Genomic DNA, 25,368 nt, shown 5'->3' with positions numbered 1-25,368 from the left:
CCTCTTTGTTTGGCAGAGTAAAGATGTTTCCTCAAAATTTTATTCTCAGATCTCTGCTGTTCAGTGAGATCCTGCGTGATCCTTATTGAGGAACCCTTTAGGTTCTTAGTATTCTTGAGCACTGTGAGTTTCCTCAAATAGGATGTAAATTCAACCTTTATAGGACTATTTTTATTCCTCCCTAGTGTAAACAAACTGTTGATGTCACCTTCCACCAGTTTAACTTTCAGACTATTTCCAATAAACTCTACAATATCCTGAACTCCAACTATCGCAGTGTGTCTCTCCAAACCAAAAATTATAATTCCGTTCCTTCTTCGTTCTCTTTCCAAGTATTCAACTCTCCTCTTCAGTTCATCATTTTCTTTTTCCGCTTTGTTGAGACGGTGACTAATCTCCTCGATTTTCAATGAAAGTTTCACCTCTAATGCTCGTAAAAAAGATTTTACATCTTCATTTCCCTTTACAATCTCATCTCGAAGTTGTATGTTTGTCAACTCAACTCCTGTCATTTCTCGAAATGAAATTTCACAAATTCCACTCGATGCGGTCCTGTTTGAAAATTTCTTATCAACCGTCGCCGTATGGAGAGACTGAAGATAAGCGATTAATCTCCCGATCAATCGAGTCGATTAACTTCAAAATATTAATATATTACTAATTAATAATATATATATATCATTCACCAAATGTGGCCAAAACAAATGTACTTCCTCTAAAACAGTTCACGAAAATTAATTCGGCAAAATTCAACACAAAATATCAGATTTACTCAGAGCGCTACTTCAACGTATGCACATGCTATTTCATTCTATTTCAAATAAAAAATGCAATAACACGGCGAATGTTGTCTTCCAAATGGTCAAGGATTTGTGGCTTATCCGCATAGACCAATGACTTTACATAGCCCCACAGAAAGTAGTCTAGCAGTGTTAAATCACAAGATCTTGGAGGCCAATTCACAGGTCCAAAACGTGAAATTAGGCGGTCACCAAACGTGTCTTTCAATAAATCGTTTGTGACACGAGCTGTGTGGCATGTTGCGCCGTCTTGTTGGAACCACAGCTCCTGGACATCATGGTTGTTCAATTCAGGAATGAAAAAGTAAGTAATCATGGCTCTATACCGATCACCATTGACTGTGAGTTCTAACCATCATCGTTTTTGAAGAAGTACGGACCAATGATTCCACCAGCCCATAAAGCGCACCAAACAGTCAGTTTTTCTGGATGTAACGGTGTTTCGACATACACTTGAGGATTAGCTTCACTCTAAATGCGGCAGTTTTGTTTGTTGACGTAGCCATTCCTACCAGAAGTGCACTTCATCGCTAATGGACGTAGTACGCGATACTTATTCCGCACAGAACCATTATTTTCGAAATAAAATTGCACTATTTGCAAGCGTTGTTCAGGCGTGAGTCTATTCATGATGAATTGCCGAACCAAACTGAGAATAAATCACTTGACGGCTGTTAAATCGGTCGCCATCTTGAATAGTAATGCCAACTTAAAGTTATATACCTCGAAAAAAAACACCCGTTACTAGCTCTGACAGATTTTGTCCGTTCTCCTAATTTGCAAGAGTGAATAATTTAGGAATGATGGGATTTTTGAGGCTGAAGATACAGAATCCAATCAAAAGTAGTTCACAACTAAAACTGAATACTGATGACTTTGTTCTTTCTCATTTTAACTCCCCTAAAGCGATGCTCTAATTTTTCCTAAGAGAATTCACGTCCTAAGCTCCGACAGAAATTCACGAAAAATGGCACAGCCGCTCTTCGTCTACCCATATCGATCTCTACCCTCAGCAAGTTCGTATTACACTTCTGGTGAATAGAAGTCACGTTATCTCGTTCAAACCGATACAACTAAAACCGTTCTGCCAAAGATTAAAATGCAAATTACGTGTAAGTGGAAACTCGTTCAAAAAGTGCTGCTGTTAGGACTCTAGTCTTGAAAACCACAAATGGGATTTTTCGCAAATTTAACAAATGCTTGAAGTGAATTCAGGATGTCGTTGGCAAGATCCTACACAGAACCTGATAGCAGGATGAAGGAATCCACTTCTACTACATCCATACAGCTTCACGTAAATATTTCACAATTTTTTTTTATTGATGGTGGTGTGTTCGGGACTTTTTTGGTCGTGTTGTGATTTCGAGTCGTGAAATTCCTAACCTCATTTTCCACTTGTTGCGGCGGAATATGGAATTACCTACTATAAATAATGGTGAAATCATTAAGAACTCTCATTTTCCGAGATATTTTAACAAATGAAACATTTAAATTCCATTATTTTCATTTAATTCTAGATTGCTGCTTGGTCAGTTGGTGTATAAAGGTAAGGTAAAGGAAGGATAATCCTTATACTACTCTTATAAGGTATCTACTAACTTTATGACTATCAGTACAATGGAAAAGCATCTCCTCGAATACTAAAATACATACAATATTTCATTTTCAATATGTAGATTTTCGTAATTTTGATTGAAACAATATCTTGTACCTATCTCTAATTTTTTTGCACAAGTTGTAAGTTTCGAATTTCTAGCCGAGAGTGTTCTCAAATGTTTGTGTTCGACTGACTGATGAAGAATTCGAGGTCATAATAAATTCTATGTCAGACCAGTTGCCGAAGAGTTCATAGGCAAAATCGGTTCTATAGTTATACCGAGAGTTGTACTGATATTAACTTTTATTTTCCCAATAATTGAAGAAATATATCTTATAAATATATAAGTCTTATGTCCTAATCTAATGAAATTTTTAATTTATTTAGCTATTTAAATGATGGTAGAATGTTCTTGAAATTTTTTCATTCGAAAATCAGTACAAAACGAATTATAGTAGCTGAAAAAGTTCGGCATCATATATTATTATTACCTTTAATCTATTATTTTCATTAAATCTTCAATTACTAATCATAGTACATAATAGGGAGTTACAATTATTTATGATATGGTTTCTAATATAAATAATAATACATATAACAAATATAAGCCAATTCGTGATGGAAAATAACTGTGTTTGAAGTCACAAATGTTCAAATAGTCAACCCTATGAATCATATTTGTCGAGTTAATTCATTGACCTCAAAGAATTCAGAAGATAGATATAAATTATAGTGAATTCACCTGATAAAAATGTTCGATATAGATTTCTGGAATATTCTGATAAATTCTTAGAATTCAAGGTATATCGATCGAAGTATAAACAGTAGATTTCGTATATTATTTAATGATTGAGATTATTATAAAAGCTTCCCGACAAAATAATATACATTTGTCTTTAAATATTTATTATTGGGGGCAATGAAATAAAATATCCTTTTGAGTATTATCATTATTATCAGACCATAATTAATAATCTTCAATATTCCTCATAATATGATCTCTTGACTTTTATCCTCAACACTTCATGGCTTGAATTTTCTTTTCTAGTAGCTTAGGCTACTAGTGTAAAAATATTACTAATTTTATTCGATTATTTTCCATATATATTCGCTCAAGGAAAAATATTCTAATATTAAGCAATTAGATGCTTACTATTAGATATATCTTGATTTTCTTATTCTTAGTCTTCAGGTACCTATCCGTTTCAGATGTTAGCGATCATAACTTTGTTGGTAGTAGCTCGAAATAGTCCTGCTGACTTTTTCCCAAATCAAATTTCGCAACCATTCTTCTCCTTCTGGGTGCTCTTTTATCCATTACTTTGTCTTCTATTATAGTTTTTTTTTTCTTAACGGCTTATTTGACTTGTTGATATTTTTTCTTTTAAGCACTTCTATTTGCTATGTAAGTTAACCGTGTTGTTTTGAGCATTCTCTTACATGTATAGACACATTTAAAATTCTTCCAGTGTTTTCGTGGTGGCTTCTGTGAGTGTCCAGGATTCTATAGTATGCAATAATTTGGAGGGGACATTTAGTTTTTAGGTACTTCACTTTTGGCTTCTTCAAAGGGATATGTTGTGGCTCTTGAAAATGACATTCGTTTCGTTGAAAAACCGTCCTCACCTCGTCTTTGGAACTTTTAATTTCTTGCGCTCTGTCTCATTGCTCACTTATTACAGTGCCAAGGTCTTTTAGCTGTGCATAAAGTGCGAAATTTCCTCAGGAAAATGAATGAAATTTGAAAAAAAATCCCAAAGATTATAGTCCCAACTCATTACTCACTACAAATAGTCAATTTTGGTGCATAGAAAATTATTAAACGTTTTTTATGATATTTCTCACAAAGGAGTCTTTATCAAACAGGAAATGTCTTCAGCTATAGAACGAAATAACCTGAATTACATTCCCTAGATAAACACTGACCCAATACTCAAGATATTCGAAAAAATTTTGTTTATTTGTGAATACTTTCGTCTTTCGCTTGAACTTATCTCAAATACTTGAACGAATATTACGTATGAATTTAACCCGAGACTATCTTCACGCGGAATAAAAATCAGAGTGATATACAGTGTGGATCTCACAAGGAATTAATATTTATATTCAAGTTGAAAAATGAACATATATCATTTTGACGTGAAGTCGTGAGCTTTTGAGCTCTCGTTGATTCATGCGCCCTTGGAGAAATAGGCATATGGAGGGTTTTCCAATAAGAGGTTTCATTCTGATATAAAACAGATCTTGAATCGATTGTGAAGCATTGGCATTGACCTTATCTTTCACGTGGCCACAAAGAAAAAAGAATAGAAGGGGTTAAATCACAAAATCTCGGTGGACAAATATTGTGATCATCTCTTTCTTCACGATAGAAGACGACTCAAAAGCAAAAATTTGGAATATTTATTAGATAAGCAAAATCAAGCAAAATCTTATCATCCCAATCAAATCTGTTGTCACGGAAATTTGGGGTATTTTTTTTCCAATATTTTTCTTGAAATTTCTATGAACATATTATGTTATTTCATATCCGTCGATTTCATGATCACGTGAATATCGGGATTTTTTTTTAATATTCTTCTCGGATTTCACAAGGGTTTAGGTACGCCGCCAACAAGAAATTTTGAACGAAGCTTAGAATTGTTATTTCACAATCAATACGTTCACATCTTCACCAAATTCGTGGTTTTGAAATTATCAGGAAAACCAAATTTCAAAAGGCCGTATTTTAGTATAAAATATTTTAATATGCTTTTTCGTTCCCCCCCAAAAAAAAGACATTGTTCTGAAGAATACTTTACTTCATTATATTTTCATAATGCCCGATATGAGCTGAAATTTTAGATAAGAATTTTCATGATTGGCTCTTTTAGATGAAATTTCAATTGTTTGAATTTTCGAATTCTAATCTTTCGCTAACCTTATCATATTTTTCCTAAGTACATAGAAGAAAGTAGGCCTAATAGAGGCATCTATCATTCAAATCTATAAGGAATGATATAAGATTAACATTAAGAGTGTTAAATAGTTAATATTATGATTTATTATATAGAATTGTTCACAGTGGAATTTTCCATTTGCTGCTAGATTCGAAGATTTTTTTCGCTATTCAGTGACGTAGGTAGGTATCTGTTGATAAATTACATAAAATAATAATAATAATAATAAACTTTATTTGCAGATAATATACAAAAAAAATAACCAAACATATAAATTTCGAATTTCATTGTCAAATTTGTAGATATTTCAATTCGTTTTTTTTCTTCAAATTCTTGGAATTTAGGAAATAGTCTACTTAACATCCAAAGAAGCTTTTATTCAAGATAAAGAGCCAAAATTAATTAACGAAAATGTAGATAGCATGAAAGTGAACTCAATTTACTTTCTAATTTCAATAATATTATAGTACGGTTCAAGAAACAATCTGGTTCATTTACAATGTAATATAAATACCGCTTTTTTAAGAATTTTTGTTGAGTTATACACTTCAATCAAAATAATCATGATGATTTTATCGATATTATAATTTTAATAATATCTTATGCATATCATGTTTATCGAAACATACATATATATTTGTGATTCATCAGGCCTATTCATTACTACGCCACTGTGGAGGGTGCTTCAATAAAGTCTGTGACATTGAACCCAGTGGAATATTCCACTGGGTTGATATTTGATTAATATTACTCACTCTAAAGTTAATGAGTGATTGTAATTTTCCCCTACAATTCGTGTGAAGCCTTTTGGGTCTTCCTTGTGCATAGGTATACGAGTATTGTATGAACATTCAGGGATATGTTCGAAATCGAATTCTATAATAGAATTTGTACTACATATGCAAGTAAATAGCTAAAGCAATGAGTGGAATAATTTTACAAAATTCTGAAATTGATTTAGATACAAATTCCTTATGATAATCCGAATATACATATTATTTTATATTATTTTGAAGTTTGTTCACTTACATACCTACTTACATCATTATATGCAGGTGTATCTTTATAATATAATAATACAAACGATTTTATGTTCTTTAACTGATAATTCACTATTATTAATATTCGTTCATTCTGGATATCTATTGAATTGCAAATTTTGGCATCAGTTAGAATGTTTAAGAGTGTCTATATGAGATAAATCTATATATACCCAAAGATCATGGAAAATAAGAAACTGAAACTTAATACAAAAACAATTAATTGTCGCTGGGGTAAATTTGCTTTTGCATATTTGATCTGTTAAGTATTTTTCAACCTTGACCGGTTTTTATTGATTTTATTTATTCTCATATTTGTAGTGAGAATGTAATGATTTAGATATCGCGAATATCCTTAATTATCCTTTTATACTGGTAACATGTCAATTTTGCAGATATTTTCGATTTGATTAATGGTTTCTGATATGGCATAGATTCAATGAAAAAAGATTATTTTTTGGAATAATCAACAATTGGTGTAAATTCAAGGGGAATTCTGAAGTCTTCTATTTTATTTTATATACTATAAAATAATGCACTAGAGACTATACAAAAAAATCTACATTTACTTTATAATAGAGAAAATAATGTCTATTTTCAGGCAAAATACTGAACTATGCTTTGGCTTATCATTTTCCCTATGACATAGAACATCCCAACACTAGTGCAAAAAATCATGGTTCTGGATTTGACTAAGAAGAAATTATTCGGAATCCAAATAAAATTTTTAAAAAATCATAACTCCCAAACTATTACGGCTAGAGGCTAGAGCCTCGCGGTAAAATAATTTATCCTGTGAAATTTTCGTGTTATCATTTTTGCGCGATTGTCTCAAGGGAACAGCATAGAATTTCGTCCAAATGTCTGTTATTTGTTATTAAACGATTGGGTTCGCTAAAACATTCATTGTAAAAAAAAATAAAATAAAATTTTGTGTAATTTTCCATCAGATTTTACTGAAATTTTTCAAGAGGCATATGAAATGATAAATTGTATTATTCAAATATTCAGCTATGAAACTTCCACAAGGGAAAAATTCATATTATATTTCTAATCCGATAATCTGATCTGAACCACAGAATACCTATCTTTTGGAGAACGATATGTTTTGAATTTTTTCAATTTATCTGTAGGAAGGGTTGAAGAATTGCCAAAATGAAAGCGATATAAATATCACAAATAGTTTTGCGAGAAGATCTCTACAGGATAGATTGACAGATTATTTTATTCAACTTTACGATTGTTTATACAAAAACGTTTACTATTCAAATCACACTATGAAATTAATAGAAATAATCAACCAAAACCAAATGAGTTCAGCGAATTCTGAACTCCAGACAATCCTAATCATCAGAATTGGATTAAACCAATAACATTTTTCAGTACAGTGGAAATTTACACGTTCAATTAACACTCTTTAATTTCTTCCAGTTCTGAAGAGCTATCACCAGAATGATTATTGAGCATATATATATATATAAAGTGGGGGTAAGGAGTACTGTCTAGTATCCGAGTATCGGTTGTGTGGACGTTACTGCTCCAATTTTATGCGGGTTTGGTTATCTTTCTCTAATACCGGCATTTCTAGTTGAATAACAACAGAGAGAAGATCTGACGTTGAACAAGAATACTGTGTTTATTGTTATTTCCTAAATTGAGTAAATACAAGGAATATTCAGAATGCCTACCCATTATGGAACGATTGACGATTACTATGAAGTAAGTGTTGTAGTGTATTCATTCATTAAATGTATTAGCGTTTAATTCAATTTGATTTTTGTTTTTTTTGTTTTGATTTATTGCACCATGTGAGTAGGTATTTGTTGAATCTTATTACATATTTTCAATTTATGCAGGGTGCAATATTGTACTAAGAGAAAATAGTAAGTACCTGTATCCTAGGATGAAATGATTCGATCTATTTAAGAAAGGATTTCTTTGTTCTTCATTACAAAAGGTGTTCAATTGTGTTGCACTGCTCTATTGTTAGCTACTTTCAATTCGAACAGAATATTAATTCAATTACTTTTAATTAAGTAACAGTAGTATATCCTAGAAATTCTCGAATGATTTACTCCATTCAAGGAAGGATTTCTTTGTTCCTTATTGCAAGAGAAGAGTAATTGTGTAGCAGTGCCTTCTTTCAAGTTCCCATTTCCGTTTTAGTCCAATAAAATTAATGATAAATTAAAGGAAATGCTTATGTATATTTATTACACAACTGAATATATGAATTTTATAAAAAGTGCTTTTATTTCAACTTTTTTTCGAGATTTCAAGTTCTGTAATTCAACGAAAATATTATTATCAGCGACAGAAATAATATCCCTTTATTATTTCAAAGTAATCAAATAGAAGAATAAAGAACTCCAGTCTTGAATTCTGAAATACATAAGTATTAATTTTTTTTTATAATAATATTTATATGATAATTTAATTTAATAGTCATATATTGCGGACCAAATGGCCATAGACTTTGGGTCCTTCAGCCTGTTCTTTCAAAAACATTGTTTTCACATGCTTGGTTATTAAAAAAATTATAATTTTCATGTTTTTCCAAATATATTTTAAAGATCTGTCTTGGGTGTTTTCTTGAGGAGCTGTTGTTGATATCATCTTGGTAGAGGGCTAATACATCGTCTTGTTTTTTGAGTTTTTCAACAAATCTGGTTGAAAGTGTATTCACTTATTCAGTCTGGACTCTGGATCTTATTGGTTAAATCTTGGCGCTTGAATAGAGTAAGTCGTTTGGAGGATTGTGTGAAGTATATTATTCGGGTGCCTTATTCTTGTAATGGTTCTAAGCACTTTTATTGTTGCTACTTCGAAATTTTCTCAATGCTGGTCTTTTATAGTTCTAATATATTGGGTCTACTAGTGGGCAGAACTGAATATTTTATTCAGTGTGGTAATGTCATCATTTTTTTTCATTTTCATTCACGAATGTATTGGATGTTTTAACTTTAGCCTTTAAAATTCATTATAAGTTAAGATTTGGCCAGTTTATCGAGACGTTTTCTATTTTGATTCGAACTCTTACAGATATAATAATTAGTTTCGTGAGGAAAATAAATAATAATTCATTTTAATCTATTCAATATAAATTACCAATGAATTAGGTAGTCTTGCTGATTAAGTTTAAGGCACACTCAGTACATGCATTTAAATGAGTGTTTGGCGATCTAATTAATATTTTAGCAATGCCACTTCAAATTAGGTATCATAAAAATATTATGTTGATAAACAGAAGAGTAGCATGTATCAAATATCTTGAATAATATTCCAATGTCATGGAGATTACTTCATAACCAATTTATAGATACCAGTTAACTTTAACCCTTATGTTATCATATCATTGAGCAATTATGCAATTCAATTATCTCGGACCTAATGACAAAATTTTAATGATGCATTCAACCGATTTTGTATTATTTTTAAAAATTGCATTGGAAAGCCGATTTCTTTCAGAAAACGAGCGTTCAAAAATACGCCAATTGCAAATTTGGAAACCACATAACCGAGCAGATAACTGTATATAAGTATAAGTTATCATATAACGGCTGTTTTTTTTCGAGGTATATAACTTTAAGTTGGCATTACTGTTCAAGATGGCGACCGATTTAACAGCTGTCAAGTGATTTATTCTAAGTTTGGTTTGGCAATTCATCATGAATAGACTCACGCCTGAAAAACGCTTGCAAATAGTGCAATTTTATTTCGAAAATAATGGTTCTGTGCGGAATACGTATCGCGCACTACGTCCATTTTATTTTGTTTAGCGATGAAGCGCACTTCTGGTTGAATGGCGACGTCAACAAACAAAACTGCCGCATTTGGAGTGAAGCTAATCGTTAAGTGTATGTCGAAACATAGTTACATCCAGAAAAACTGACTGTTTGGTGCGATTTATGGGCTGGTGGAATCATTGGTCTGTACTTTTTCAAAAACGATGATGGTTAGAACTCACAGTCAATGGTGATCGGTATAGAGCCATGATTACTAACTTTTCCATTCCTGAATTGAACAACCATGATGTTCAGGAGCTGTGGTTCCAAAAAGACGGCGCAACATGTCACACAGCTCGTGCCACAAACGATTTATTGAAAGACACGTTTGGTGACCGCCTAATTTCACGTTTTGGATCTGTGAATTGGCCTCCAAGATCTTGTGATTTAACACCGCTAGACTACTTTCTGTGGGGCTATGTAAAGTCATTGGTCTATGCGGATAAGCCACAAACCCTTGACCATTTGGAAGACAACATTCGCCGTGTTATTGCGATATACGGCCACAAATGTTGGAAAAAGTCATCGAAAATTGGACGTCCAGATTGGACTACATCAGAGCCAGCCGTGGCGGTCATATGCCAAAAATCATATTTAAAATGAAATGCCACAAGATTATCTTGCGGATAAATAAAATTCATGTCAATCGAAGAATCCATCGTTGTTTTATTGCAATTTAAAGTTCTATAGCTCTAAAAAAAACACCCTTCATAACTGTATTTAGGTATATACATATGTGGTCAGTACGGTTGCAGTTGGCGAGAATGATCGAGCTCTCAACAGCTCTAGACTTCACTTCAATGCTTTCCTTCCTTCCATATTTTGCTTGAATTTTTTATGGTTATTACGCGAAATTCTGCACGAAGCTTTGAATTAATATTCTATGGATGCATGCAAAAAAACTCGGTCTGTATGTTGAAGGACGAGAGCTCACATTTCCCACAACTTCAATTATTTGAAGACCCTTAATTTTTTGTGGATCATCACCCTAAAAAATGCAACCTGCTTATAATAAGTATATTTTTTAAGGGAAAACAGAACAGAACTCCGTACTATAACAAATTATTATCAAGTTAAACTTCTTCGTCCAGAAAGTTACTAATTCTAACAGACACTTCGTGATTGGAAAACTCCATTGTTTTTGAGATATTTTTTGGATGATAAATACATAACGTTGGCGATAATTGTTGGTTGATAACACGTTAAAAATGACATTATTCAAAGCACAGCATTCCTTTCCAACATTTTAGCAGCAACTTATCAAAACCAAATGTAATTAATTGTAATCATTCTAAAACGATTCATATTAGATAATATTTATCTTTCGCGTGCACATGGCTGTTCAGTGGAAATGGTGAACACAGAGAATGTTACTCTTTTTTTTTTGATAATGGTCGTGGAAAATTACTTATCAAATATTAGTCGTGAAAGTTTATCTTATTAGGACAATATGTTGTGATTTTGTTTTTGTTAGGGTCAATGATAAAAAATGTTCTTCACCCTTAACAGCGGCTTTTTGCACAAACATAAATAACAAGGCTAGACAAGCTGTCTAATAATTGTATTCATTATCCTCAAGAAAAAATTCAAATTTCAATATTTATCATTTTATCTGATATCCGAGCTGATACAATAGAAGATCTAAACCCGTGTGGGTAAAACGTATTATTCATTTAAAGATTATTTTTGGAAACCTAATAAAATCCATAAAAATTTACTCTGAAACTATTAAAAATGGGGCTCTGCTGCAGTAATGAAACATTTTTTGAAGAAGGCATTAGAAGACAAGTTGACGAATTATTTTAATTATAATTTCGACTTCTACGCGAGTCAAACTACAGGGCCTCTATAAATTATTGTTGCCTTTGAATTACTCTTATTTTTCCGCTTCATATAAATGATGTTTCTCTCTCTCCTTTGATTCAAGCAACGAATTGATAGAGTATGAAACTGACTCTACTTGTGACATACCTTAACACACCCTCCTCATCATTTACATTTTAAGTGTCAAATCAATTGAATTAACCATAGAGTAATAAAAATAGATATAGGGAGTAAACCTCAGAGTAGATAATAAATATAGATACAGAGAGCATATGTAATTTTCAGTAAGCAAATTTTGTCCCCAACATGAACTATCAAATTTGACATGAAGCGCGTGGAAATGAAAATATATCAGTGATACGATATTTCACTCAATTTGCGAGTTTCATCACAAAGAACGTACTTCTTATGTCCCATAGTGAATCAATGTTTCATATTAACTCAAAATATATTGACATAAATACCTAAATATATCAGAAATTCAGAAAACAAGTTTCAAGTGAGCCAAACGATGTGGAACATCCGATGACACAAGGAGAGCAAAAGTTGCCAAACCTTGGATTTCAGCAGATTTTAGATGCAGAAAATAATAAATATTCTGCTTATTATAAATTCGACAATTAGGAAAGATATCAGATTCCAAATATTCAAATTTGCATATTTAATCGGGAATCATCCAAATAAATATATTTCATTCAATATAATATACATTCATAATGATATAGTAAAATTGTGGATTTGAAAATATATCACAATCCGACAACGTAATCTAACCATGTTGGGGACATGTAAAGATTGCGTATACTCGTATACTCCCTCTATCTGAGTTTATTACTGTATAAATTGAACACAGAAACAAGTTGATCATGATGACAATCAACACAATACTTTCTATGCATTCTGATTTTGTGATACCCGCCATAGAACTCGAATTTTGTTGAAATCTAATTCCACCGGCTGAGAAGGATGATTGCGCTCTCCATATTCAATAGTCAAACGCGGAAAATTTATATTTTTCTAATCTACATTGCGCCTCTACCCACAGATAAGGACTATTCCCTTTTATTATCATTTACATCAAATTGATGAAAAGTCCCTGAGATACCGCTGTACTCTAGCGTAACTCCGATTACCAACCTACGCAGGTGCACTGGGTCATACTTGCCGGTTTCCATTATTATACAGTTAGTTACCTTGGACACTTTCCTGGTCTGATGATTATAAACGGTAACATCGGCGAAAAGAATTATTATTTTCATATATTTCCGAGTTTTCTCAGTGTTTTCCAACAATCAACATGTTGAAGTGACATTTTTGCACCATGGAATCCAATAAGGACTATAAACTGAAATCTAGGGGTTTATGTAAGGTAAAAGAACATATTTCAATGTAGTTATTAATAAAAACAATATTTTACTTTCGCTATTTTATTTCTACGACAATTGTTTCGTCATATCATGACTTCTGCAGGTACCTAATTGTTAGTGAACAGCTAAAGATATGGTATGAGGAAACAATTATTGTCATAAAAATATAAATAGCGGAAGTAAAATATTGTTTTTATTCATTATTTTAAGACGAACATTCGTCAAGTAAAGACCAAAAGAATCAAAGATTTCAACTCGAAAATCACCTCTATTCTCCTTTTTGAAACATATTTCAGCTAGGTATATGTCTGTAAATCATAGTATGAATTATAAAAGTTTATTGAGTCTACTTGATTACCTTATGGGTAAGTACCTACGAGAAATATTACTTTAAAAAAATGCCATTTTTCAACTTCGACGCACTAACAGGTCAATTGAAAAGTCCCCAGCATATCATGGTAAAACACATTTTTATGGTTAAATTCGATTTTATTAATCAACATAGCTGCCTTCGAGGGCGATACAGCGATTATAGCGATCTTCCAACTTTTTGATACCATTTCGCTTCAAAATAGGCCTCAGTTTCGGCGATTACTTCTTAATTGGCGCTAAATTTCTTTCCAGCGAGCATTTTTTTGAGGTCTGAGAATAGGAAAAAGTCGCTGGGGGCCAGATCTGGCCAATACGGTGGATGCAGAAGCAAATCGAAGCCCAATTTTGCCATTGTTTCAATGATTTGTGACACGGTGCATTGTCTTGATGAAACAGCATCTTTTTTGTTTTCTTTAAATGGGGCCGTTTTTTAACAATTTCATCCTTTAAACGATCCAATAACGCTATATAATAATTTATGGTCCGGCCCTTTTGGAGTTATCAATGAATATTATACCTTGCGCATCCCAGAATACTGATGCCATAACCTCGCCAGTCGACTGTGTTTTTTCTCGCTTTGAATTCGGTTCATCGTGTGCAGTCCACTCAGCTGACTGTCGATTGGACTTTGGAGTGAAATTATGGAGCCATGTTTCATCCATTGTCACATATCGACGCAAAAATTCAGGTTTATTGCACTTAAACAGCTTCAAACACTGCTTATAATCATTAACACGTTGTTGCTTTCGATCGATTGTGAGCTCGCGCGGCACCCATTTTGCACACAGCTTTCTCATGTACAAATATTCGTGAATGATATGATGTACACGTTCAGATGATATCTTCACAATGTTTGTTATCTCGATCAACTGCACTTTAAGGTCATTCAAAATTATTTTGTGAACTTTTTTAATGTTTTCGTCGGTTACAGCATTTTTTGGGCGTCCGCTGCATTCGACGTCTTCGGTGCTCATTTCTCCACGTTTAAACTTAGCTTACCAATCGATGATGGTTGATGGTTACCAAAATATGGTGACGTTTTCCAAAATCAGAACATTGTAAACGTCTTAAGTCAGTTGTTGGATTTTCAGCAAAACATTTTGTTGGCTGAAGGATCTTAGGTCGATGGCCATTTGTTATTAACAATAAAGTACTGTTACTACTACTACTACTACTACATTTTGTTGGTCTGTATAAAGTGTAATTTATCACTATGAATGAAAAACTCATCAAACCAAATCTTTTCTGTATACCTACAAGTTGACTTTAAATCCGAATTAGCAATTCTACCAACTAAATTCTTGATGTGAGGAAATAAGACCCTCAAGTGAAATACAATTCCTCGAGCAGAATCTGCAAAATTATTATCGTTCTATAGAATTTATTTGTGCAGATATTTCAATTAACTCGCATTATTTTAGTCACTTGATACTCAGTTCATAGAATGGTTCGTGTTTCTAAATATGATATGAAAAAAATGAACAACCGCAAAGCGATAAATTTCAGCAGTCATTTCTGTTAGTCATTATCGAAAACAAATAATACACTCCTATTCTGAACATGGAAAAGTTCAAGTAGGTACATTACGAATAGGTTAGTCTCTTCAATTGTTTTTAACAGTAGGTAATGATATGGATTTTTACACATATCATTTAGATATAATATAATTTTAAAATAATCTCATAAACAGGTACTTTCCTGGAAAAATGTGAACTCCTAGTAGTTTAAAGAATATTAGGAAAAATCTTCTTTCTATTAAAAAAAATTCAGATCTCAGAATTATTTTGTATTTCCAATTCTTTTCACAGTCTCCGGTTTTTGCACAGAGCCTGATATTAATTTTCTTCAAATTTTGCTTGAATGTTCAGGTTGTTACTTTATATTAACACGCTAAATCACATTTTGGTCGGATCTGTTGGCACTAAAATATAGGTTTTTTTCAACCGATATTGTAAATATAAAATAAATGTACTTCTATCGAATCTGTAATTTTGAAATAATCAGGAAAACATAATTCTTAACAGACATATTTATTGATGACCTAGTCGGATTTTGTCATAGAGTTATATAAACATAGATAGAGGGAACATACGTCATTTTCAGTGCGCGAATTTTGGTCCCTTCATAAAAATCAAATTTGACATAAGGAGGAAAATATCAGAGGCGTAACATTCAGTGAGCAAAACCTCACTGATATGTAAAAATAACGTAATTACTTCCGAAATTGATATGACCAGACGATTTGGTTTTCTGGCGTTTAGTTTTAAAACTCAAAAGTAGAGTTGAAATGATTAAGTTAGTTGGATTAGATACTAAAATAGAATAGCTAAGATTGCAATAACCATCATTAGGATACTGTTAAATTCAAATTCATAAATGAATCATTCAATACATTGCTATAAATGTACTCAATCAGAAACACAAACAGAATTTTTGATCTGACTGAAGGAACCATTTCCAACTAAAATCCTAGTTCATTATAATAGAACATAACATAACAATGATTTTTTTCTGAAATGATTTATACCTACCAGTAAATATACCTCGACTGGAAGTATCTTTACAAAATACAGGTTAATATTTAACTGACCCAATCGTGTTCCCGTTCATATTCAAAAATTTCAACTCATCTCAAAATCAGTAGGAATCTGATGTAATTTAATTGTTTCAAAACACGAGACGAACGCCAATGTATATCAAAACAAAACATTAATCAGCTTTAATACGATGTTCCTCTCAATTCATGGGTTTCTCCACAAAAACATACTTTTTATGTCCCATAGTGATCCAAGTTTCATATTAACTCAAAATATGTACCTATATAATAATAATGTAATGTAATATAATCAAATAAACACCTGAAAATATCAAAAAACTAATTTCAAACTGGTTAAATCACGTGAAACAACCGATGACAAAGCTTGGATTTCAGCAAGTAGATACAGAATAAAACAAATATGCATTCTTCTCACTATAAATCAACATTTGGGGAAAATATCGAATTACAAATATTCAAATTTATATATACTCTTTTTTTCTATGTTCATAACTCTATGGATTTTGCCCTCGAACCCATTCGATATCCGAACGTACCCTGAAAATGTCAAGTTTTTAGGTTTTTTCGTTCGAGAATTATCATGTTTATGGACGGACGGACAGAATCGAACTTGACCACGAACTCATCGTCAATAAGTCGAACGTTATAACTTGAGACCATTCCCGGATCAAAATTTTTAAAGTACCGACATTGGGATTAAAAAATATCATGCTAAGTCCGGAAAACTAGTGCTAAAAACTCAGAGATCACAAAATACAGTAAGGGGACTCCTGAAAAGTGTCTCTTTGACGTAAGACATGACGTCCACATGTTGGGTATAATATATTCAATCATTGAAATGATACTCCTATAACAAAAGACAAGGAATGATGTGATCGTTTCAAATGAAATCGTCAGTGAATACTCCAACAGTAATTTTCCACCAATTTATGGCTAACGTATATTTTGTGTGCTTCAAATTTTTACCTTACGTCGTAACATTAGTAAGTGCATATCAGCAACTACACCAAAGCTCTCTGAATTCACTAAACGATAGCTTGGTTTAGCTTATAATCACCTTTTTTGTTTCAGGAAAATCGAGCGCTTTCGCCAAAGCAGGTGGGAAAAAATGGAAACGACGAAAAACAACATTTACTGGACAGTGACTATCAGAGCGCAGAAACTTCCGTTTTTATGGAAGAGGAGCCGCCCTTCTATAAGAGTTGGGATGATCCCATGATCAACAGGAAGCTGGAACATCCTTTATCGAACTTCGAAACTCTGGTCCATCTGCTTAAAGGTAAGTCTGAATTGAGAACCACGAACCACGCAAAATCGATAGGTAACCTTGAACCTGAGAAAATGCTAAACTCGCATGCGTGAACAATGTCATGTTGAGGTTATAGTTATACTGAAGTGGTGTCAGGGCCGCAACCCTGGCAAAATAAAATTTTGCCACCCTGCTTTGCCTACTTTGAACGAATTTTCTTCAAAGGAGCCTTCGTTATTCCTTTCAGGCATTTTTTTAATTCCATATGAAAACGTATTTTTCAATTTGAAATCCCTCGTCTTTATTAACCGACGCTTTGTCGATTTCATCAAAAAACGTCCTGCATTGTTTAAAAGTACGACGCTCTATTTGTAAGACCATAGTAAAGAGACAACGTGGTTCTTTAAGGGCAAAAGTCTTTGCGCCCCTACAATTTGGCGCCCCGGCAAAATGTCCGGTATGCCGCTCCTGGCAGCGACCCTGAATGGTGTTTTTATAGCTGCATGAGAAGTTTTGATGGTTGTTGTCAAACTGTGTTGATATTACTCCTTTTTACTATTCGGCAATTCAACGCCAGAACCTTTACTTTTGAAAATAAATATCTTCTCAAAGTAGAGCACTTCGTCCATTTCATAGTCAACATAATCGGCTTAACGAATAAGCAATTCGTGCAGATATGTACTCATAGTTTTCGCACTAATTTTACTCTTCTCGATTCAAAACCATTAACAAGATAAAGAAATGTGCGTACCAAAAGGGAATATTGCAGCTGTAGCGCGAAGTGTTGAAGAAGACGCCGAAATATCGATACGGCGTTGTTCCCAACTTGTTGGCCTTTGTCCTTCGACTAAGTGGACAATTTTACGTAAGGATCATGGCTCACGTGCCTATAAAATACAGATCATCATTTACGTCGCATTTTTGCTGATTGGGTTTATTTGAAACTGGCATTTATAAAAATTGTGTTTAGGATTGAGCTCATTTTTAGTTAAATGGCTTCGTCAGCAAGCAAAATTTCCGTATATGGAGCAATGGCAATCCTCAAGCCATTAACTATTCACCAATACATCCATTAGAGTTGGCATCATCGGTTTTCATATCTTTCAAGATTTGCCATACAATCAATTTGATTACAACTTTATTTATTGAAGTGGTCCTGTTTACTGGCCCCCTCCTTCGTGCGACTTAACGTCCCTCGATTACTTTTTATAGGGCTATGTTAAGTAAATGATCTTCTGGTGTTATTAAACTCTTCAAATAACACCAATTTTATGGGGATTTTAGCAAACAATTTATATTAATTCCAAATCTATTTCAGGTAATATCGGTACCGGAATTTTAGCCATGCCAGATGCTTTTAGAAACGCAGGCTGGATAATTGGTCTATTTGGCACCCTTATGATGGGCGCCGTTTGCACACATTGTATGCACATAATGATTGGAGTTGCGCATCATTTAGGCAAAGACTGTGGCGGTTGCTCCCTCAGTTTTGCTGATGTCATGGAGAAATCCTTCGAGAGAGGCCCCAAGTGGATACAAAGGTACTCTTCTGCAGCTAGGTAAGTACAGTTTTCTGATCTGTCCCCATACAGCCATCTTTACATTTCAATCTTCTGTTTCAGGTGTATGACGAATATCTTCCTCTGCATCACCCAGATGGGTTTTTGTTGCGTTTATTTTGTGTTCGTCGCAGCCAATCTTCAAGAGGTTGTGAAGCACTACTTCTACGACATCGACTTCTTCTGGTTTCTCACGTTTTTGTTGGTACCGTTGGTACTGTTGAACTGGATTAGAAATCTGAAATTTCTGACGCCTTTTTCGCTGGTGGCCTCTCTACTGATGACTGCGGGCTTGGTTATTATCTTCGGTTATCTTCTGCACAACGTACCTTCTATAGAAAGCATTAAAACGATTGGACAACCGCAATCGTTGGCCCTATTCTTTGGAACTGCTGTTTATGCGTTTGAGGGCATCGGAGTGGTAAGTTTCTTCATTTTGTTTCTATTTTAAACATAATTCAGGGCAATGTTAATAAAAGCAGAAGGATAATGTTTCTAGCAAAAGAAATATTATATGTTGATTTATAGAATCAAACTTATACAAAAAGAAAAATCCGTTTAAGTCTATAACAAAATTTTTAATGTGCATTCTTTCTTACAATGGTTCTAAATATATTTAGAACTAAAACCTCCATCAAAGTTCTCAATATTCCGATCGATAGTTAATCATTGTTTTCTCATTTTATTAGTCATTAAATGAACGACATGAAATAATTTTATTACTTTCATAATTTCCATTCTAACTCGATATTTTTGTTCACTTCAATTTAGTATTGAGATTCAACGATGCTTACAAATACTTTTTATCCGAAAACAATGATACTAATTCTATATATGTATAAACATGTAGTTATGTGAAGGGTGTTATTTTTAGAGCTATAGAACTTTAAATTGCAATAAAACAACGATGGATTATTCGATTGACATGAATTTTATTTATCCGCAAGATAATCTTGTGGCATTACATTTTAAATATGATTTCTGGCATATGACCGCCACGGCTTGCTCGGATGTAGTCCAATCTGGACGTCTTGCGCCGTCTTGTTGGAACCACAGCTCCTGGACATCATGGTTGTTCAATTCAGGAATGAAAAAGTTAGTAATCATGGCTCTATACCGATCACCATTGACTGTGAGTTCTGGCCATCATCGTTTTTGAAGAAGTACGGACCAATGATTCCACCAGCCCATAAAGCGCACCAAACAGTCAGTTTTTCTGGATGTAACGGTGTTTCGACATACACTTGAAGATTAGCTTCACTCCAAATGCGGCAGTTTTGTTTGTTGACGTAGCCATTCGACCAGAAGTGCGCTTCATCGCTAAACAAAATTCATCGCTAATGAAAATCGAGAACAACGGCAATCTCATTTTGGGCCCATTCGACGAATCTTCGTCTTACTTGATAATCTTTTGGCTAAATTTGATGAATTGCCAAACCAAACTGAGAATAAATCACTTGACAGCTGTTAAATCGGTCGCCATCTTAAAGTTATATACCTCGAAAAAAACACCCTTTATATGGAGAAATATGTGGCAAATCTAAACGAACAATGATATTGACTTCGCCCAATTTTTTGGTACGAGTATATTTAAGAATAGAGAATACTATTTTGAACATTGTTTATTGAATTATCAAATTTCGGATTTTCCAAATTCGAAGAAGCAATAGGCAATATAGAGCTGAATATACTGGAAGAGTGCTTGAGAAATATTAATTCCAAATTTTTTAATATTCTCAGTTGTTCTTGAGTGACGCACACGGTTTCGATTCTTTACATCACTAACTTATTCCAACTGATTTAATTTTCCCACCAGTTACATTATTGCTGACCGAAAAGGTGCTTCGCGATAACCCAAAGATGCTTTAGTTTTGAGAACAATGACTTCAAAATTTTCACCATATTTGTAGTGAATTTTAACAATTTCAATCTGTTATTGAAGCATGTAGGTTTCCATTAATAATGGTGTATTTTTTACTTGTCGGATGTCATAATATGACACCTTGAAATGTGACAGCTGCCCAGTTATAGGGGCTACTCAAAATGAAACCTCTTGATTTTCAACGGCTTTTTTCAATCATTTGAGATATTCTGTCAGACCCTTTCCGTTTATCTTTATCATCGACTTCTGATGCTGCAAACATGTATTAACCTCTCATCATCTTCTAGATCTTGCCCTTGGAGAATAACATGAGAACACCATGTGCTTTTGGTGGATGGAATGGGGTTTTGAATACAGGAATGGTGTTCACAACATGTCTCTATACAGCAGTGGGATTTTTTGGCTATTTGAAATACGGGGACAAATGTGATTTAGGAAGCGTCACTCTCTACTTGCCTCCAAATGACTTGTAAGTACTTATTATAGAGATTAAAATGCAATAATTTAATTTGTAGGTATAAACATTGCTAGATCTATTACTGAGTGGCATAAAAGGTATAGAAGGAAGACATTCTTCAACTCAATTTTTGTCGAGTGAATAACCTACGTCCTAAATCTATATCTCCCAATTTCGGTTATAAAAAACGCCTAACCTAACCTAACTTATGTAAAGGGTGTTTTTTTAGAGCTATAGAATTTTAAATTGCAATAAAACAACGATGGATTATTCGATTGACATGAATTTTATTTATTCGCAAGATAATCTTGTGGCATTACATTTTAAATATGATTTCTGGCATATGACCGCCACGGCTGGCTCGGATGTAGTCCAATCTGGACGTCCAATTTTCGATGTCTTTTTCCAACATTTGTGGCCGTATATCGGCAATAACACGGCGAATGTTGACTTCCAAATGGTCAAGGGTTAGTGGCTTATCCGCATAGACGGTCATAGACCAATGACTTTACATAGCCCCACAGAAAGTAGTCTAGCGGTGTTAAATCACAAGATCTTGGAGGCCAATTCACAGGTCCAAAACGTGAAATTAGGCGGTCACCAAACGTGTCTTTCAATAAAAATCGATTGTGGCACGAGCTGTGTGACATGTTGCGCCGTCTTGTTGGAACCACAGCTCCTGGACATCATGGTTGTTCAATTCAGGAGTGAAAAAGTTAGTAATCATGGCTCTAAACCGATCACCATTGACTGTAACGTTCTGGCCATCATCGTTTTTGAAGAAGTACGGACCAATGATTCCACCAGCCCATAAAGCGCACCAAACAGTCAGTTTTTCTGGATGTAACGGTTTTTCGACATACACTTGAGGAGTAGCTTCACTCCAAATGCGGCAGTTTTGTTTGTTGACGTAGCCATTCAATCAGAAGTGCGCTTCATCGCTAAATAAGATAAAATGGTAGTGCGCGATACGTATTCCGCACAGAAACCATTATTTTCGAAATAAAATTGCACTATTTGCAAGCGTTGCTCAAGCGTGAGTCTATTCATGATGAATTGTCAAACCAAACTGAGAATAAATCACTTAACAGCTATTAAATCGGTCGCTATCTTGAACAGTAATGCCAACTTAAAGTTATATACCTCGAAAAAAAACACCCTTTACCATATTGATATCTTCTAATTCTGGGCTTAAAAATCATTTATCATAGTTCAGTAGTGGAATCCATTCAGGGTAACAGCTGCACCTGCCACATTTTCGAATAATTAAGGTCCAATCACACCACTAGCCCAAAAACCGTGACCAAATAGTAACACGTTGAGGATGGAGAGGTTTTTCGACAATCATTCTTCGATTTTTCGAGGTGAAAATGAACGAGTAACACTATCGAATAACTATAACCTTACCACATGCAAACACCAAAAGTTATCTTTCTCCTTCGTTAAATAGCTTTTATAACCCCTTCAAGATATTCAAGAAACATCTTGAAAGCGTTATTGAACTGAAACAAATTTTAAGAATGTTTTCGATTCGAGTAGGTTCTATACGAAGACTACAACCCATCTTTATTTTTTCAGATTGGCACAAATGGTACGCTTGATGATGGCCATCGCTATCTTCTTCTCCTTCCCTCTACAATTCTATGTCCCCTTCAATATAATTTGGCCGCCACTGAAGAGTAAGTTGACCAGGGACAAATGCGATGATAGCAACGAAAGTCTAATAGCCGAATACACCACAAGAACGATACTGATCTTTTTGACCTTTCTGTTGGCCGTTGCAGTGCCCAACCTAGGGGCAGTTATAACCTTGGTTGGGGCTTTTAGCAGTTCAGCCCTAGCTCTAATATTCCCACCAATGGTTGAAATATTGGCCTGTTACCCTGATCGATGGGGTGAATACAATTACATCGTATGGAAAGACATATTCATCATCATTTTCGGCTTTATCGGCTTCTTTTTCGGCACATACTCGGCCGTTATAAATATCATGACTTTGGAGTGAAATTCAGGTACCTGATTTTATTTTCCGTTTAACATATCTGTGATTTTCAAACCAAGTGCGTAGATAATACATATATCTATTATTATTTATTCAAATTGCCAACATCTAGCTGGGCCTCAGGTTTGTCTATATTCAGTGTTATAAAAAAACCTTAGCTCCAAACCGGATAAAACAGATCATCTTGTTATATTATGTACTGTGTACATGTTGGATTTTAATCTTGTTCTGTATGGATTTGCGGACGGCAAATCGACATTATAGAATAGAAGAATGTGATATACGGCAAAGCTGACTGTGTCGAATAATGTAAGGCAGAATTCTCAGAAAGATTGGGTATCACTGTGAGAATGTTCGATTTGATCTGAAAAATGAGACAATAAGCTATCACGACAATAAATTCTGCATCTTTTTAATCGAAGTGAAGACATATCGTTGATTCTTAAGTTTTATATAGCAAATTGTTTTGAAGAGTATATTTTGCAGATGTGCTTTTTATAGAAGTTTTTAATTGTTATATTCCCAACCCCCATAAGAAGTAGTATTGGAATCTACGTATTATTCGATTCAAAATGTCTAATGTGACAGTATTCCTTATATTGTAAAAATGTAGCATATGTAATTATTTATCCGTGAATGTATTTATTTTAACATATAAAATATATCATATACCTCTCCATGAGTTTTTTTTTATGTCTGAATAAACTACTAGCTTCAGCTGGCCATGCAAGTCGCTCCTCTTGATTGAACTAGTAAGTAGAGTATATCCAAAGTACATTGAGGAAGCCAGAATGTTTGGATTATAAAAGGGTTGTTCAAATTTCGAGCCAGGGTATTTATTCCCCAACACTATACTTTTGAATAAACCTTGGAATTATAGTGGATCGTCTTTGGAATCAAAATGTGTAGAAAAAAACGTAATACTTCTTAACTCATTGGAGGTATAATAAGTATAAAGGAAAAAGAAGAAACTCTTTATGTCGACTCCAAGTCTTTTATTAAAATGGCTACATATGTTTTGAACTCTCAAGAGATCATCTTCAGGCCCTACTAATTCAAAAGGAAACAAACAGAAGAGAACATCTGCTTGTTTTCATTTTCACTCGGTTTTTGATCGTTGTGTAACTGATTTTTTATTTTCATTGGGCTGAAGTGTATTCAAGCTCATTTCAATAGGCCAGAATATTTCTAATATTCAAGCGTTTTCATAGAAATGTATTAGGGAGCAGAAAATTTATTGTTTTACGGATTTCACCAGTCCTTTTGAATAGATCCGAGTATGCTAGTTGATCGTCATATGAAATATTATGTGTCGATTTGGTTACTTTCATTGCCATAGTACACATGCTGTCGCATGCCAATTTGATCCTTATTGTTATTGATAGGAGTTGTGCTCATCTTCCACATTTTATCAATAGAACTAGATTGGGGAGTTATTAAGACCCATTTAAGAAAATTTAATCAAATAACGACGAAGGTGTTATTGAGAAAATGATTTCGAGATTCATGTTTGGTAAAATTCTGAGCTTACCCCTCCTCGGGGCATGTTTCAAAGAAATGGATTATGGAACCTATCAAAAAAAAAAAAAAATTGAAACCGTCTGGATGAGAATTCAAAAGATTTCCTTGAATCAATGGTGACCTCTTGGAGTTTGTTTAAAGAGTGAAGAATGTGATCTGAGTATTTCATCAATAGGTGTTTCCAAATTAGACGTTAAACTTGATGGAGGTGTTAGTATCACTCATTCGCTGTCGATTGAGCCATATTTATTGATAACCGAAAATTAGCAGCTTCCGAGATATTTGAGTTCTTGTATTTTTTTAAAAATTTCTCACCTTACTTCATTTTTCGTCAATGTTTTTCTACGTTGTCCAAGTTCGATTTGAATTTTGGATTATTTTCCTCAGAAAAGCATATGATATGCATGAAAAAAGTAA

General features: G+C 33.7%; 1 protein-coding gene across 4 annotated transcripts; it reads left to right on the top strand.

Annotated features, from left to right (window-relative positions):
- Positions 1-1,924: 1,924 nt before the first annotated feature.
- LOC123685051 (proton-coupled amino acid transporter-like protein pathetic) lies at positions 1,925-24,107 on the top strand. 4 transcript variants are annotated; one of them, XM_045624622.1, is made up of 6 exons: positions 1,925-2,094; positions 17,353-17,560; positions 18,849-19,089; positions 19,153-19,510; positions 21,259-21,440; positions 23,007-24,107. In XM_045624622.1, the coding sequence occupies exons 1-6, from the start codon at positions 2,017-2,019 to the stop codon at positions 23,431-23,433; spliced, it is 1,494 nt and encodes a 497-aa protein (XP_045480578.1). In that variant the 5' UTR covers positions 1,925-2,016; the 3' UTR covers positions 23,434-24,107. The 4 variants fall into 4 exon arrangements, with proteins under 4 accessions (XP_045480578.1, XP_045480580.1, XP_045480579.1 ...); XM_045624624.1 differs by lacking the exon at positions 1,925-2,094 and adding an exon at positions 7,873-8,095; XM_045624623.1 differs by lacking the exon at positions 1,925-2,094 and adding an exon at positions 13,097-13,354.
- The last annotated feature ends 1,261 nt before the right edge of the window (positions 24,108-25,368 follow it).

This window comes from Harmonia axyridis, chromosome 7, assembly GCF_914767665.1.
Source record: "Harmonia axyridis chromosome 7, icHarAxyr1.1, whole genome shotgun sequence".
In the NCBI taxonomy this organism is placed as follows: Eukaryota; Metazoa; Arthropoda; class Insecta; order Coleoptera; family Coccinellidae; genus Harmonia; species Harmonia axyridis.
Note: the sequence above shows the minus strand (reverse complement) of the source record. Positions and strands in the feature narration are given on the sequence as shown.